The sequence below is a fragment of the Parasteatoda tepidariorum genome, chromosome 11 (assembly GCF_982258835.1).
Source record: "Parasteatoda tepidariorum strain Cologne lab strain chromosome 11, Ptep-v5.0, whole genome shotgun sequence".
Taxonomy (NCBI): Eukaryota; Metazoa; Arthropoda; class Arachnida; order Araneae; family Theridiidae; genus Parasteatoda; species Parasteatoda tepidariorum.
In genome coordinates, this window is record NC_141765.1 from 22,392,685 (window position 1) to 22,411,137 (window position 18,453).

Sequence of the window (18,453 nt, forward strand, 5' to 3'; positions counted from 1 at the left end):
GAAAGTAATTTATTTCCTTTGTTTTATGAAAATGAAAGGAGATTTTCTTATCATTAATAAATGTTTTATTGAATTGTATATTGTCAATTATAGTCCAATACGTTTTGCTATCTTTCTGGCTGTAGCATGATTACATGAGCATAAAATTTTTGTTTTTTGTTGGCAAAAGTCTGATTCAGGTCATTTTTGACCTCCTTAATTGAAGTAAAGGTCTTATCATCTAAGAAATTTTGAAGAGACCGGGACATTGTTGTAGGCTACCCAGTTCTCGTCTCCAGCGATGATGCACTTCAAAAATGGCCAGTTTGAGATGCAAATGACAAACGTCAACGGGAAGGCACAAATTTCTTTCTGTAAGAACATGAATCCATACGTCGAGCTTTGAGATTTAAACCTTAGGCTTTTCAAATGATCATGAATTGATGAATTTCATGAATTTAATGTCTCAGCTCTCTCACAAGCTCTTATTCGCCGATTTGCATCAATTAATGCCTTTATTGTGTCTTCATAGACTTAAATTGGAGTGGTGCATTTTAATCGAAATTTTGCAAACTAGTTTTGACTCTCGCTTACAGCAAATACATCTTTTCCACATAAATAGGATTTTTTTTTTCTTGCTTAAGCAGCATTTTTACTTTTCCTGCTATAAAATATGCCAAAAATTCCATTTTGCCCTTACCATATTTGAAAGGCCATCCAGCAAAAACTACCGTGCAGAATCAATCGCACATTTTCAGAAGCTAGCCGTGCTATATCAGCTGTCAAAATATGAAATTATTTTCCGAACAACCTAATGCTTTATCCTCCAGAGGCTCATCGTATATATTGAAATATTTTTGGTACTAAGTTATCACTTAAAAAAATTTTAGTTTTTTTTTCAGTTTGTATGCCTTTAGTCTCTTGTTAAGATAAAATTGTAATTGTATTTACATTCGTAAATCAGAGATGTTAATTACAATGACAAATTATAAAAAAAGGTAAATAATTCGATTTAAGTAAATTTTGGACAGTTTTTTAGCATATAAATATTTTATTAGAGTCTGACGGATTTTGTTGCATGACCAAAATATGGAGAAACGCACAATAAAATTATTTTACAGTATACTACAAATGCCAAAAATTAAAATTTATTATTTCTTATACACCAATTAAAAATAAGTAAAAAAAGTTACTTCATCGCATTTATGAGTTTAGGTTCTTCGAAACTACATATTCGTTCCTCGAAACTACATTCGAAGTCTCAATTCTTCGGTCGAACCTCATTGGTGCAAAATCAACGTGAAATATCGCTTTGTGAAACACATGCTTGGTCCGTAAGTCAGCAATCAATTATTATTGTATTTGACATGCTTAACATGAAATTTTCAAACTGATTACCACTTAACATGAAAGGACACAGCACAGATAATACGCAGGTGAATAAAGTGCTATTTGAGGAATGCTATTTCCATTTTCTCCCTTTGTTCGGAGCAGCAAATGGGCAGATAAATAAAATTATTAAAATAAAATAGGTACAAGTTTTAGGATTATTTTAATTTGTATTGTTAACATACATTAATGTAGTACATAATATATATTAATAATAAGTGATAAATTGTTTTCATAATGTATCGGATAAGATGAAATCCTTTTAACATGAAATAATTATGACCAACCTTTTCAAAGGCATGGCACCCTTACGAGATTATAAAAATATTTTGAATTTTCACGACACCCTAGTCTTATATTTGTCTGAAGTATTTATAGTATACAGATACACATAATGCCATAATGCATGTTTTCTGTACAATTAGACTATAAAAATGGCTAATACAACTCGTAAATAAGAAAGTATTACTAATAAGTACGGCCCGGATTTTGATGACATTTGCATTTTTTGCATTTTTGGACATTTTTTGTCCTTTGGAGCATTTTTTGAGATTTATAGGGCATTTTCTTTAAATTTTGGGGCATATTTTGCATTTTAAAGCATTTTTTGAATTTTTTGTTAATTTTTTTCTAGTTTTTATCATTTTTTATTATTACACTGGCTTCCAAACAATGAAGAAAATCTCTAGGATATTAAAAGGTGAAGCAACATCTTTTCAAATTGAAGAAGAATTGTCAGTAAGTGTGACCGTCCTTTTCAAGTACGCACCAATAACATCAGTCGACGTTGAAAGAAGATTCTCCTGGTATAAAAATTTGCTTTCAGATAAGAGACGCTCGTTTACATTTCAAAATATTAAAAAAAAATTAATAATCCACTGTAATTCTGATATTTAGTAATATTATGAGATGGAAGTTGTTATATTTATTTAAGTTTCTATACAAAATGAAAATGTTTTGGAGTCAATATATTTTCCTTTTTTTTGCTATTTTAGGATATAAAACATACTTTTCAAACTTTAATGAACGTAGAACAAGTATTGCATTGCTTTATATTTTTAAAGAGTAAAACATTGTTTTAGTTCAATATTTTTACTTCTATTTAAGTCATGTCATAAAGCATTTTTAGCGCAATTTTCGCATTTTAAGGGCATTTTTTGCACTTTTAAGGGCATTTTTTGCAGTTTGTAAGGGCATTTTTTGCACTTTTTAAGGGCATTAATTGAGATTTTTTAGGTCATCAAAATCCGGGCTCTACTAATAAGGTTAAAAGGAAATATAAATAAAGAGAAATTTACCATCCACACTCCTTTATTCATTGGGAAATTATTGGGAATAGTATTGGGAATTATTTTAGTGTGATGTAGTTAAGCTATCTGCTCTTTACATATCTGTTCAAATTGTGGTATAAAACTTAATGTAACTACTCTCATTATTTTTTTGATATTTATTTTCAATCGATATTTACTCCAACACCAACTGCTGAAAATCTATCTTTGCACAGGTATGATATAACAAACCCTCAAAGCTTACTCTTATTTTACATGTGTCCAAAAATTATATTAGCTCTACCTTAAAACTTTTTTTATTTTGTTTTGAATAGCAACGGATTACTATTAAAGGATTAATATCTACGAAACTCTTTGCAAATGAAATTTATTTATTATATTTTTATTTGTTTTATTTTTATTTGCTATATTTTTATTTATTGTGACTGACTGAATTATTAACTGCAGCTGTTTGATAAAACGCGAATTTAAGTTTAAACAAAATAAAAATTTTAAAAGAAAATTTTATGCTTGAATTGTACTTATTCTTCAGTAAGAAAAGGAAAATCTATATTTTCTTTCTCCTCCTTCTCAAATAAAAATCTAATTTGACTTAATTATTAATATTCGTGTTTTTTTATCTATATAGTGTTTAATATATATTTATAATTCAAGCTTACACCTCCACTGGAATATTCCTTTATTTTTTTCTTTATTAAAGAGTACACAGATTTAAACTTTATTTTCTAAAATATTTTTAAAAATACGTATTCTACAAAATCAACAGTGGCGTCCTCTATTAATGAAATGAAAAATGTAAGTTTATGATTTTGATTCTGAAAAGTTTTATAAAAAGTTTAAATACTAATTCTTCTGTTCCGCTGTAGTTTAACAAAGTTCGGAATTAAATTTATTGATAAAAACACAAACTTATGAAAATTATTAATAAAAGACAAAATCGAAATAAATTTACTTTGTGTTATTTTTTGCATCGATTTCTCTTTTAAACTTCTTTCAGGACAAAATATGATTATAAATATCATTACCAATGGCTGATTTATCATATGGCCTCAGAAGCTCCCACATTTATGGGAGTCTGCTAAATGCTATAACTACTTTTGTGCTATGTGTGTTTTTCCTAAGGAATTGTCTATTAAAATCAGGAGTTAACAAAAAGTGATGTAAATATAAGCTTAAATTTACTAACATATATATAAGTACTTGCATTACATATATTTGGAAAGCATTTTGTATGTAAACAACATGCAAATTTAATTTAAAGTTACGACCATTGCAGAGTTGGACTGGGAGTTTCGGCCCAAGGGGGGGGGCACTTGAATTAGGGGCCCCTTGAAAGAATGAAATGTCCTCAAATTTTAGGAAATTTTAAAAAAGCTTAATTGATATCTCTTAGTAACTTGATTTGCAAAAATTATAAGATAATTCAATGATAAGATATGTTTTTAATGGGCTAAATATTTTATATTTAATTTTAAAGCACGTACTTTTTAGTCCACATAGTTTATTTTAGAATTTATTGTAAAAAAAAAACATTTTAAAAAATTAGTTTTCTTAGACCTTAATTTAATTATTATCAATAAAATATTTGACAGGAAACTAGTTTGTTCTGTTTCTAAAAATATATTTTATTTTTTCTCTGCTCTAGACTGCGAGCGGCGAACGTCGTATAAACTAGTGTAATCCAAGAAATTTCTTAGCACGTTTTGCTTTTACTCAATCAATATTGAAATTCCGGAAACATAAATGTTTGTCACAAATATTCCACTGAGATGTGCATTTCAACTTTTAAGAACTAATATGTGAAAACAATTTTTAAAAAAACTATAGACAATCAAACAAATGATCTTCCGCATCAGCAAAAAGTATTGAAAGGCATACATTGTTATGAGATATTACTTATTTCCTTATTTCGAGATGTTACAGAAATTAACAAAACACTTTTTCACAGTTTTAGATGAAACAGCTTAAAAACTGTTTACAACTCAAATGCAACTTTTAACTGCACCGGAGTCTTAATTATTTTAACAATAATACATCTTTGAGCCCAGAAAAAAGAAAATAAATCTGTGGAACCAAAAAAAATGTTGAGACCTTTCTTGAGTCCTTTTTCCATTCAAGTTTGACTTAAAAGTTTTTGAAATTAGATCTGATCAGTTAAACAATTTCCAGGGGGTCCTGAATTCCGAGAAAAGAGACAATTGCTCAATTTCCTTTTTTTTCTTCTTTCCCTTCCTCTTTAAAAAAGGCGTTTATTACCTTGACGTTGGCCAAAACGAACAAATAAAAAAAGATTTAAATAGGAAGAACTATAATATATTTTATTGCTTAGATTTTTACCAATTTAACTAAAGATTATAAAATCTGTTAACTTTAAAATTTGCTTTTTAAAAAATACATCGGAGCAGGGGATCATCCAACTTGTGCTGTGCTCACGCCAATGAATTACGCAAAAATTAGCTGTGAATGAAGTAATTTTTTTTCCAAGGAGTTTAAGCTCATCAATTTTTCTTAAATTAGCCTTGATAAATGCTGCATAAATTTTATATATAACTTTTTTTCTGTTTAATATTAAAATATAAAGCGGATTTCTAATAATAGCCATCAAAATGTTAAACAGAAATAAATATTATTGCCACAATATCTTTCCCAGAGTATCATTTTGAGTAGAAGTATTTTTCATTCGACCTGTTTTAGGGAGGGGGTGACTTTAAATATCCCCTTGGTTTCATACATTTTACAGGAAGGTTCATACAACCAAAACTTGTTAGCTCAGAATTTAAAATACACATTATAATGCCGCATTATTAAGTATGTCTTTGTTTCATAATTCTTTATTGCAAAGTTTAAGTATCATTTTAGGTAGAATTGTTTCTTCTTAAATTTTTAGGAAAGGCGGAGTTAATTTTTAAAGGCCTCTTGGTTTCAAACATTTTGTTGGTGGAGCCTGGTTTTTAAGACCAGAGGTTTGTTACTCAGAATTTAATGCACAATATGCCACAATATTAATGTATATCTATGTTTCACAATTCATCATTGCGAAGATGAAGTATAATTTTGAGTAGAAGTATCGTTACCTTTCTTTTTTTCCTATTTTTAGTGAGAGGCTGATTTGGTCCCTTAATCTCAAAATTTTGTAGGTAGGGCCCGGTTTGCACTCTCAAAAGTTTGTAAACTCAGAATTTTATGCACATTCATTAAGTTGAAGATGCAGCTTCCTTAATTCTTTAAATTGTGTTGCACTTACGTATTCATTAAATAAAATTCTAAATAAATATTTTATTCATAGTGCTAAGAATAAAACAAATTACAAGAAAGCATGTTTTAAAACCATATTGATTTTTGTAAAATGCTTTTTTTTTTCTCTTTCAAAAGGGCATGGAGTCAGAGCGCCGAACCTTTAAGGAATGCCCCCCACTTTGGCTAGGCCCATGGGGTGATCACCTTTTTAGGTCTATGGCCAGTCTGACCCTTAACCCCCCCCCCCCAACAGAACCCGCATTTCTAAATTGTAAAAATACTCATTACTTGTAAAAATACTCTTGCTTGATTACTTGTAAAAATACTCATAAATAATAATCCTAAAATAAGATAGCTTATCTTGATTACGATAGTAATCGTAAAGTATGATAAAATTTTTGCAACTTAGTCCTCATGAGGATTGCCTTCTATTCCAAATATTTTTTTCCTTTTGAGTTAGACTTAGTTTATAACACCGTTGAAACAGTTTGACGTTATGCATTTTTTGTCTGGCATAGTAAAATCTATTCAAGCCCGCCTAAATTTCTGTATATATTTCAATAAAAAATACTTCAGTTTCTTTATAAAGTATTTTTCAATAAAAAATACTTTTGTTTCATTAAAAATAATGTGCCAATAGGTGTACATTTAGCTGAAAATATTTTTAGCAGTAAAGAAATTTAAAACTTAATTCAAAAGCAAATACTTCTTACTTAATTTTAACCCCATAACACTGAAATAATTTTTCTTATTTACTTTATTAATAATTTGAACTTTTAATTTAATATTGATTTGGCATCTATTTGATTTTCAACCAAACTTAGTATAACCTGGTAAATATATATAAATATTTTTAGTCTTTATAAAAGTTTTTAAACCAATTGATATAAATCTTGTAAAAAGAAAACATTTACGATATTTGTGGTATATAAAAATCCTATTAAAATTCTTATTAAATCCTTTCCTTTTATTTATTCATTTAAAAAAAAGTGATTTTAAGAAAAATTCACAAAATAAAAAGAATCCTCGCTGTCTTAAAAACAGAATATTGGGGCATTTTCAGATAGATAATCAAGATTCCATAGAAATTTTCAGATTGAGCATTCATTCTGGACCAAGAGAAATAATAGTTGAAAAAAATAAGGAGAACAAAGTGTTAATCTGAACATTTAAAAAAATTTCGGGCATTTTATAAATTTTTGGGCTTCTCAAATTTTAGAATGTAATTTCTTAACAGAGTATTTAAACCTACCAAATTTAATGATCAGGTATGATTCATCAAATCAGATTTTGCACACACCCTTTTTGAATTATTTATAATCACATGTTTTTGTTACTGCTTTTTTCACCCTTATTCTGAAGAAATGCTCTTGAATGAATTTCCCTCATATGAATTGACAAAATGAAGTTGAATCCAGCAATGAAACTGGTTTGCCTTGGAGCAAACTGGTTTCTGCCATCTTTAATTACATAAATTTGATTATTTAGGCAAAGAAGGGTGGTAACTAGGATTCTACTGTATGTTTCATATAATAAATTAAACAACATGAGAGCATATTAAATGCATTTTTATTTTATTGATTGATCATTCACACATGTATCAAAAATAGCCAATGAGGTACACATAATTTTACACTCAAGGCTATTTTATGGAATTCATGTAGAAAATACAAAAATTCCTTTTACAAAAATAATAACCAGAGTGTGATAATATACAGAAACTGTACAGAATTTTTGCATAAAAACATAACAGAACTGGCAAAGTGCAATGAAAATTCTACATGCATGAAAATACAAAAGGGAAGGTTTCACAAGCAAATCTGGAATGTTTATAAAGCATTCACTCAACAGGGGTAAATTTCATTTTGAGAAATAACATACTAAAAAGTATTCTCACTCTAATGAAATAACCAGACAGATAAAATAACAATTAGTCGGATACTTTTTTTTTCATTCATACATAAACTCACTAGTAGTTTTAATTTTGTAAACTTTAATATATTTAGAAAATAATCATTTGAATCACATGACTTAGTACTTAAGCAATTATACAAAATTGCTTCTTATATAAATTTTGATAATTAACGAGCTGTTCAGGCCATATCCCTTCTATCCTAGAAAAATGCACATAAAGTAAAAGAAAAGAAAAATTTACACTAAAACAAAACACATCATTTTAAAGCATGTTCATATAAAAAAAATAAAAATAACATAAAACTAAATATTTTATCAAACAGATAACCTAAATTATAAATAATACTTTGGTAAAAAATAAAACAATTTATAAGACTTTAAAAGCACATAAAAACAATGATATGCAATGTTTAAATATATAATATTTATATGTATATATTAATTTACTAAAATTGAAATATCATTGTTTTGTTTCATTTTTTTATTCTTTTTACATTACATTTTATTGCACAATTTAAAATGAATTTATACATAAAATATGACTAAAAGAAAGGGAAGAAAATAAATAAAAACTCTAAAAGAAATTCTAAACAATGTTTTTTTCCATCTCATAACTAAGTGAATGATTCCTTTTTTTTAATTATTAACAACAATTAATGAATTCATTGAAATTAGAATAAAAAAAGAAAGTTTTAAAATCATTTTTGTACATTGGTTATCAAAATTATTTACTTTAATTGAATTAAGATTATTAGTTTGTTATAAGGCCATTTGACTCATTTTAATACTTCTATTATCAATTCTATGAGAAATATAAACAAAATTATTCTTTATATTAAAAATGTAGATATTACAGCATAACCGAATCACCCGATTTGGTAGGGAGATTTTTTCTAATTAAAGTGATAAAAAAATTTATACTTTAATACATAGTTTTATCTCAGTTTAACAAAGTTGATTTATAATGATTTTGACCACCACTACACATGAAGAATTTAAATAAATAAAAAATTTCTAGTAATATTCTTTAAGAAATGTAATATGTTTGCAAAGTTAAAATAATTCCTGCTCACAATTGTAAATGCAGTTGTTATATCACTACCACTACAAAGAATATTAAACAGGAAGCACAAAAAACGACAGCTATGTTACAGAAGTACCCTTTACAAATAAATGGCAAAAAAATTCATTTCCTAGAAGGTTAATTAAAAAGGATTATCAGGTCTGCTGAAAAGAACTGATAGCAAATGTTAACTCTCAACACTTTTTTTTCAAAAATGAATTGCAAAATACACTTTTGAACTATTTTCTGCTGAATGACACAAGATATGTTACTTAAGAGCAGAGTTGTAACTATTAATCTTTACAGTTAACTCCTAATTATCCATGAAAAGAAGTGGCACAATCAGCTAAATACTATGTTGTGCCTTTATATAATTAATTATTCCAAAACACCTCTATATTCAAAGTATTTGGTGGCTTAAAAACATTTTATAAATGAAAATATATATAGATAGATAAAAGAAAGCAATGTGGATATCCATCAAGATATCACAAAAAAAATCTTGCTTATTAAATATGGTGGAACAGAATCTCCTAGACAATATTTCATGGATAAAACTTTACACTGACAAAATCCTAATAGTGTTAAAAATCTTAATTATAGAAGCATTTCATTCAAAGATTTGTTCTAAACACAACATGAAGATAATCTGTCAGTCAATAATCAGGAGTTTACTGTATTTCAAATGCAAAGAAAAATTTGTTATTAAAAAGTGTAGTATGACACATTGCTTATAAACACTACAATGTGGTTGCAATTCTGAAAATCTGAATTCTTCCTGAAATTTAGGTAAAAATTAAAATAGGCATTTGAAATGTTAAAACATTTTTACCTTATCATTTAGTGGTCACTAGATGTTATATAGAAAGTGAATAAACAAGTTACGCTTAAAAAAATTTAAGTGCTCACAGTGCTTTGTCTGTTCTTGTTTAGTTTTAAAAAAAACCTTATGATATATATTAAACTGCCAGATAGCATTAATAAAAGTAATCAGAAAACACTAATTTATAAATCAGCTCTATTTTTTTTAAAAAAAAAAAACAATAAAAGCTACATTATAAAAATAAAAAAGCATGCAATGAAAGAAGAAATTTATTTAAGCAGTAATATCCTAAAAATTAAATTTCAAACAGTTACACTAATAAGTTACACAATATTCATTGACAATAATATTGTTTGCATTAAAATCATGATATAGAATTAAGGTGAATGGTGGGTTTACTTTAACAAAAATGCATCATAACATTTACAAGATCTAAGGTGAATTTAAAACTAAGTTTCAAATAAATAAAAAAAGTAATAATCAAAGCAAATTTAAATGCATGTAATTTTGCATAAGAGAAAGTTTATAAATATTCAAATAAAATTAACTAAAAATATTTCATTATGATTTATTAAATGCAAAAAAAAAATTTAAAAGTTTAAAGATACATTTGGCACAAGCTTAAAAGAAAAAAAAGGAAAAAGGATCTTAAATAAAAAATATCATGCTTTCCTAATAATTAAGTACAAAAAGAAATTTTTTTTTTTGCCTCATTGACATCTAATTTTTATCGATTCATAATTTACATTACAGAAAAAGAAACATTTTTAAGTGCAGTACATAGCACCAGGGATTTTATTTATAAGAATAATGATTTATTATTTTTCAATTCTGATTGAATGACATTTTTAATTCAAATTTTTGAACAGAAATTTTGAATTACTATGCACAATTTGTTTAAAATTTCAATAATGGGTTAAAAAGCTTTTCTTTAACAGACCGTTTATTCAGTAAAGAAAGTGAAAGAAGTTTTAGAAGATTTTTACAGAAAGAAAGAGAGAACCGTAAGAAAACATGTCACTAAATTAGAAGTGCAAAATCTTTATTTCCTTAGAAAAAGCAATGGAGTAAAAAAAAAAAAATGAATTTTAATGAATAATTCAAATAAAAATAGATTCAATATTTCTCTAATATATCTTTCCTGTATATACTATTCCATTATCATAAAGACAAAAGTAAATTGACACTTAATCACACATTCTTTTTTTAAAAAAAAGAAAAAAAACTTTCCAGAATAGATTTAAATATCCTACTCTTATTTTAGAAGTGTTAACAATTTTTGTGATAATTTTAAATAAAGATTTATAAATAAAACCTTCAATATTCTATTCTTTTAAATATTGTTTGCAAAAAAATAATTGAACTATCAATCATAAATTTTTAAATTTAGAAAAGAAAATTCTACATTTTTACTCGACGAAAAACAGTTTACTGACATGGAAGATATTCCAGATATGAATAAATAACAAAGATACAAATGAAATAAACATATATTCTCAAGAATTAATTAACTTTTGATTGCGCCTTCTGAGAATGACAGAAATTCAGCATGCAACAATAAAATTGAAACCACATTCATATATGCCGAAAAATACAGAATAACATCCTTTACAATATTTATCTCTGTTACAATTTTAATTGTTTTTATTTTTTAATTCTATTTACAATGTTTTAATATAAGTATCACAAGTTTGAAGGAGATGAAATACCTAGCTTTACAAATGAGCTGTGAATATCTCAACACACACATACGAAAAAGTTTAAAATAAAAATATTTAAAATTTCAATATGTTCTCATTATCAATACTAGAACAGTATTAAATTCGTTGAAGCTTAAGTTAAAAACTCAGACTTATAACCTTTCACGGGTAATAAAAAAAGTAAGATAACAATGTTGCTTTTGAAGAAAAAAAAACAGTAAAAGAAACGTCTAGATCTAGAAATAACACAAGATAAAAAAAGGGGTTAATGAGGGCAGAATGCACATAAAATAATGCTTTCAAAAAATACTTTTGTTTCATGGCTGACTTACTTTTATGCACTTTGAAAATATGTGTTTATGTAAGGAAAAAAATTAGGAGTTAAGTGTTGAGTGTAACCATACAACCTCTAGTCTACATATCACTTTACCATATAAATCAATCTAAATCTTTGTATGATATGGATATATTTTACAAGTGATTGGTTTGTTTTTTATACATCACAAAATAATTGCAGAAAGAGAAAATGCTGTAAATGAGGTAACAAAAGTTACATGGTGATGAAATGTAAGTTCTCATTCATTTGCCCTTTATCATGTGTTAATACTAAAAAAAAATTACTAAGAATTATATTCAGTACATATTTGCACCATATTATTGGGACAAAAAAAAGGAGGAAATTTTGTAAAGATATAAACGAAAAATTAACTTTGAGTATTGTACCAAGATAGTGTTAATGCTTCATATTAAATATTGTACACTTGGAAGCTTTGCTTAAAATATATCAAGAGTTTTTTAATATACTTCTACCACCTTTTAATCTACCGCATGCAGCCCCACTATAAATTATTTTTACTTTAACCTGGGTTTGAGATATTGGGTCGATAAAATGAGTACCAAGCATGCTTGGGGACTATACACTGAAGATTCCAAATTTAACAGATCACCCAATTAGAATATCTGCTTCTGCACCCCAGAGCCAAAGTCAAGAAAACTGGAATGAAAACAGAAAGCTGGCCTTAGCCTTTCATGGGCTGTAGTGAAACTGAGTTTATTCAAGTTTGAGAAAAAATTATTTTATGTAAAGGTATCATATAAGCAATTCAAAAATTTTTTAACTCTCCAGAATTAGTCCTGATTTTATACGAAGTTGAAACTGATGACCTTTCTGTAAGATTAAGTACAATTCTCTTATGTTACTTGATAAGAAAGTAGAAAGATTAATTTTGACTTAATGTTGACTAATTTTTAAAATTGCCTTTAAAAATTAGTCAACTAAAACCCAGTGTGCTGATAAGGCATTGTTTATCCCCATTGCTATAGCATTTTAAGTCTAGATTAATAATCATTAATTTGTATCCAGGCTGAACATCCAGTTAACCAACCCAAAAAATCTTGATACTAGTTTCATATAATCCTCATGGTTGAATGACTCATTGCTCTCTTACTCATTCAAGATTTCAGTCTTGGTAAGTAACTGAACTCTTGAGAATTAATTTTATGTATGGGTAAACAGACAAAATTTTTTAATAAGGTTCTTAGTGATAAAATTTTATTCCAAGCTTAGTTTTCTGATTATTTTGCACAGAAATTATTTATATATTTCAAGCAAAGGTTCTTGTATATTGAATTAATATAGACAATCAGACTATTATCAAAATAATATATAACTAAAATTAGAAATTTGTTTTGGAAATTTTTTTTTTTTTTTTAACTACTGACTTAATTACTAATCAAATAAATAAAGTTATCATGTTTCATATGTAATTCAGCTAAAACACAGCAAGTTTTGTAATTGCATTAATATTATAACATAACAATAAGTATGTCAATGCAATGATGAGTATTTTAAAATACATTAATTTACAATTAACAGCAACAATTTTAGTCTATTCAACTTTTGGTTTAAATATTTTAATTATTAAATTTATTTTTTTCATCAATAATATAGATACCTATTATGGATTTTTCTGCTCATAATGAGAAATTTGATAATGAGACTAATGTTGTATATGGTTTAAGAGATAAAAAAGAAAAAGAGATCTAATTATTTGGAACAATAGTTAAAATACTTAAAATGTTTCTGAGTCAATTAAAATAATAACAAAATGGTCTTTAAAACGAAGGAAATTAATACTTCAGAAAAGAATAGTGCTACTTTACAAAGATATGAAAGAACTTTTAATGTTGGCATTTAATTAACAAGGAAATAAACTCTACTTTTTTTTTTTTAAACCAACTTGATCATGATTAAAAAGAAATCATCAAAGAGCCCAACAACTTCACATATAGCTGAAAAATAAAACATAACATGTAGAAGTATAATTTAAGATCTCAAAGCAAAACATTAGATTCTTTATATAAATATGAGAAAAACACTAAAATGAATTAAAAATTAAATGGGATATTAACATAGGAACTTTGGCTGTGTGGTTATATTTCACAGTATTAGTACTGAATATTTTTCTCAACTTGTACAATCAGTTTTAATGGATACAATAACTCAGTCACAGAAAATTAACAACTGCAATTACTAAAGATTACTGGCTTAAATTAGGTGACTGTTTTTTCTCCTCCTGGCTTGCAGGTTGAGAGCTTGTGGATGGGGCTGTAACAGGGGGGCGTTCTGTTGAAGGTGCACCAGATGATGGAGGACCTGACCAAGTTGTTGATGGAGGAGGCCCCACGGTAGTACTTGGAGCAGAAGTTATAGGATTTGTGGCAAAATCTTCACTTTCTTCTAAACCATTTGCTGCCGCCGCCGCAGCAGCAGAGGCATCATATTGAGTGTTTTCTAGTCTTGTAATGAGCCTCTCATCTTCATCACCAAATTCACCTCCCATTAATGATGGCTCCCCGACAACCATAACATCCTGAAATATAAGTATTACAATTTATGCATTTAAAATAATGGCTAACAATCTGATTTTATGCTTTCAATGTCAAATTTTTGAAACGAGGGCATGCAATATTAATTTTAATTGTGTGTCGCAATGCCTGGCAAATTCTTTACAATTTATATACAAGGTAAAATAAATAATAAAAATTCATCTTGTTCTTCTAGATTGAAATCTAATAACTTAATGATTGCTACTACTATGTTGATGAGTCATACATAAATCAGGAGAGAAAAAAGATTAATAAAATAAAGTATGTTTTAAAATTTACCTGAGAAGCAAGAGTAAAGTTTGGAGGACCGGGTGATATATTCTTCTTCTTTGCACCAATGTTAGCTCCACCACTATTAGCAGCAGAAGATTTTCGTTTACGTCTTTTACTAGGAGGGCGTTGGGTTTCTAGAAATTAATAAATAACACATTTATTCAACAAGCCTTTAAATACAATTTTAAATACATTAAGATTCTGAATAATTTTTTTACTAACTCAATTTATCCCTTTATATCAAGACCTTATATATATATATATATATATATATATATATATATATATATATATATATATATATATATATATATATGAAAAATTTTAATTTAAATTTTTTTTTTCAGAAAGTTATGAGCTTTTAAATTGTGTTTTTAATTTTTCAGTCTGGTAAGTTAAGTAACATAAAAAGGAGTAGATTCGTTTTTCACCTTAAAGATACTCAATTTCACAAACTTTAAATCACTAACTAAAAAATTCCTAGCAAAGTTAACTTATTTTTAGTTGTCTGAAAATGGTATTTTGTTATATTAGTAATACAAATGTAAAATTTTTTAAAAATTTAAAACTACATATTTTGACAGAAACAATAGCATGTAGTGCTTTACTTTGGTTGTGACTAACCACATATGAAGAGAGCAGGCGACCCGCTACCATCCCTTAAACATTACAGAAAGTTACCAATATGTTGGAGTAGTTATGGTCGTGATCATCATCAAAATTTAGAAGATGTTTGATGGGTTTTCTGAAAGGTACCTTGACTTCTTTGTGGTATAAAGTTCCCCTTTGTTGGTGTTCCAAAGGAGCTTTCGGTTCAAAATTTATTTCTGTGATTGATAACTTAGTGGTCTAGCTGAGGAATAACTTGAAGCTAAAAAAATTTAGAAGATATACTAGTTAGCCAAATCTCTAGTCTTGAATCTTGTACAGCTTGTTTGGAATGCTCTTCCCTTCCAGAGCTAAGAACTTGCTTTAATGGGGTTGCCTAAGATTTTACAGGCTATCTCATAAATGCCTATCTGCAATATTGTCCATATTGCAGATGCTTTTAATCATATTGCTCATTTTGAAATGATATATTGTTTCTATAACTTTCTTAACTGCCTTGAAAGTATTTAATTTTGGTATCTAGTTCAACAGGTAGATTTTGTGTAAGCTTAGTGTGTGCTCGAACAAGAAAATTGTTACCATTCAGGAATCAATTATACAACCCAATTTCAGACAGAGGCAACGAAATCCTTTGGCTTATTCTGAGAAAATTCCGAATTCTTAATAAAATTAATCACTTTGATGTGAATGGCAGTAGTAGTTGTATCAAATCTTTCAATTCAGATTCTTCAATCCATGATAAGCATTTTTTCTAACTCTGGAAACATGGGTCTACTGCTATGTAACAGTCTTTACGGTTTGGGAACCTGCTCTAAGTTGGTACTTTTTTTTCCTAAGCAGATCAGAAAAGGGCTAATTGATTACCTAACACCCCTGACAGCTAATTGACTCTTCTGTTTTCCCATTGAAGACAGGCACTCCTCTGCTGAAATGCTTATGGAGAAAAGAGGAGGTAAAAAAACACACACACATTTATTTCCTTGTGTAGCATGCTCTATCTTTTTACTTTGGTTTATATACACATATTGAATTGTCTGTGAGTTTCCAAATAAAAAGCATACTCTTTACCTTACACACTGATGAGGTTATAGGAATTATAGAGTAATTATTTTATGGTAAACATTTTTTGAAAATATAAACCTTTATTTATGCTCACACTCAAAAAAGTTTTAAAGAAAAAAATATTTCTTTCAAATACATTAAGTATTTATATTGATAAAGGTAAGGTATGGATAAACAACCTTTTTCAGTGAAGGGCCACTTGTACAGCAGGTTAACTAATTAAGGGCCGCACATGTATTTAGACAGCAAGTATAGTAATATTTAATTAAACATTAATGTTCTAAAAGGTAACTTTTTTTTATCAGTAAACTGAGTAGTATGGTCTTTATAATTAGAGTGGGGTCTTTATAATTAAAGTTCCATTTTGAAATGGCTATAAAAATAAAACTACCCGACCAAATGTCATCAAACTTGGTAAATGTCTATAAAAGGTCATGGGATTTTAGTTCCTGCAAAAAAAAAAAAAAAAGTCAAAAATTCACCACTAGCGGAGAATAGCGCTGTATGCAATAGTGTTAAACAAATGTGAAATATGCAAATTTGTTTTACACGTCATGCAACTTTGCAGTTATAAAAGTGAGGCGCCTTGTCTGAGCTGTCAGTGTTCTAAGTCGACAATGTCTGTTACCATGCAAGACCTTGCTTTGCTCGTGAAATGTTACTATGAATGAGGCAGCAATGAACGGAGGGCCTTACAAAAGTTCCGTACTGTAATAGGAAAATGCCTAGGTCCAATGACACCGCAAGGTTTACGGCAAATTTACGGTAAAACCCGTGTAACACATTTGTTTAACACTATTGCATACAGCGCCATTCTCCGCTAATGGTAAATTTTTGAACTTTTTTTTTTGTTTTGTTGCGGGAACTAAAATCCCATGACCTCTTATAGACATTTACCAAGTTTGATGACATTTGGTCGGGTAGTTTTATTTTTATAGCCATTTCAAAGTGGAACTTTAATTATAAAGACCCTGTATTTGTAAAATATGCAAATATAAGGTGCTTGCAAATTTATCTTTTGACAAACGAAATTTGAAGCATTGAAACAAGATTACATTATATTGAACCACAAGTTTTCATACTTCTGTTTATTTATTTTTAAAAATTATATTTAAGCAATTTCGTCATTTTTACGCCTTTAGTTCTAAGAATTAAGAATGACATTTTTTTTTCCTGTTTTTCCATTTTTATTATAGCTTACAGCATTTTAACAGAACATTTCAGATAGCCTAATCGTTTACTATCACTTTTTTGATGTACACTAGCATTACACCGGTAATATACAAAAATGTGAAAGTCCTGTTTTAGGAACTAAAAACATATTTTTTTGCTGTTTTTTTTAATTAACTTTTCTTTCATTAGCATGATACAGTATTTTTTAAAGAGCGTTTACAAACTTTATTTTATAGCAAATTTTTTCTAAAAATACGGCAAGTTTCATTTAAAAAATCAAGTTTTCTGTTTCTCTCTAGCTTATTCTTTTAAAAAAATCTAGCTTTTATTGATGTTTTTATAATAATGCATCAATTTTTTAGAACGTTTCTGTTAGACTTTAGTCTTCACTTTTTCTTGAAAATACGGTACAGAAATGGGAAAACCTACAAATAATTGAAGAAAAAAAATTTACAATGAAATCAGAGCGAATAAATTGTGTCAGTAATGCACAGTTTAAAATCCGCCTGTCATCATTTTTAAAACTGTGGGAATGCATAGAAATAATAGCAAAATAATAATAATAGCAAGGAAATCTGCACAAATCAAGTGCCTAAAAAATTATTATTTAAATAAACGATTGGAAATTTGAAAGTCTAACAATAAATATCGTAATAAAAATATGGCAATTTCAAAATCATGTTGAAAAGCAGAAATAACTGCTAAAAAAATTTTTTAGATTTACAACCAAATCAGCAAAAAATGTGTTTTAAAGGCAAGATCCAACTTAGAGAATCATAACATCATATTAAGGTTTCCAAAACTATATGAAAATACGATGTTTTTACAGCCGCAAAATAACTCGAAATCGTGCAATTTGAAACAAGTGCCGTAATATCAACTTGGAGAAGCACAGAAATTTTTTATTAGATTTACGAAAAAATCGGTACAAAGAAAGCACAGTGAAAAGCGACTATTTAAATGTGTGATTCAACTTGAAGAGTCATAATATTATCGCATCAAAACTTTGCAAAGTACGGTGTTATAACTGCCGAATAACAATTGAGGATTTTA

At 27.7% G+C, this 18,453-nt stretch overlaps 1 protein-coding gene across 5 annotated transcripts in view; it reads right to left on the minus strand.

Moving 5' to 3' along the window:
- Positions 1-12,282: 12,282 nt before the first annotated feature.
- The window catches only part of LOC107451513 (LIM domain-binding protein 2), a 207,950-nt gene continuing 201,779 nt past the window's right edge, over positions 12,283-18,453 (minus strand). For all 5 annotated transcript variants that reach the window (XM_043041487.3, XM_043041486.3, XM_043041484.3 and 2 more), the window contains 2 exons: positions 14,563-14,690; positions 12,283-14,267 (listed from right to left, as the gene is read on the minus strand). In XM_043041487.3, the coding sequence (XP_042897421.1) occupies positions 13,935-14,267; positions 14,563-14,690 (461 nt within the window). In that variant the 3' untranslated portion in view covers positions 12,283-13,934. The remainder of the gene's footprint in view (positions 14,268-14,562; positions 14,691-18,453) is intronic.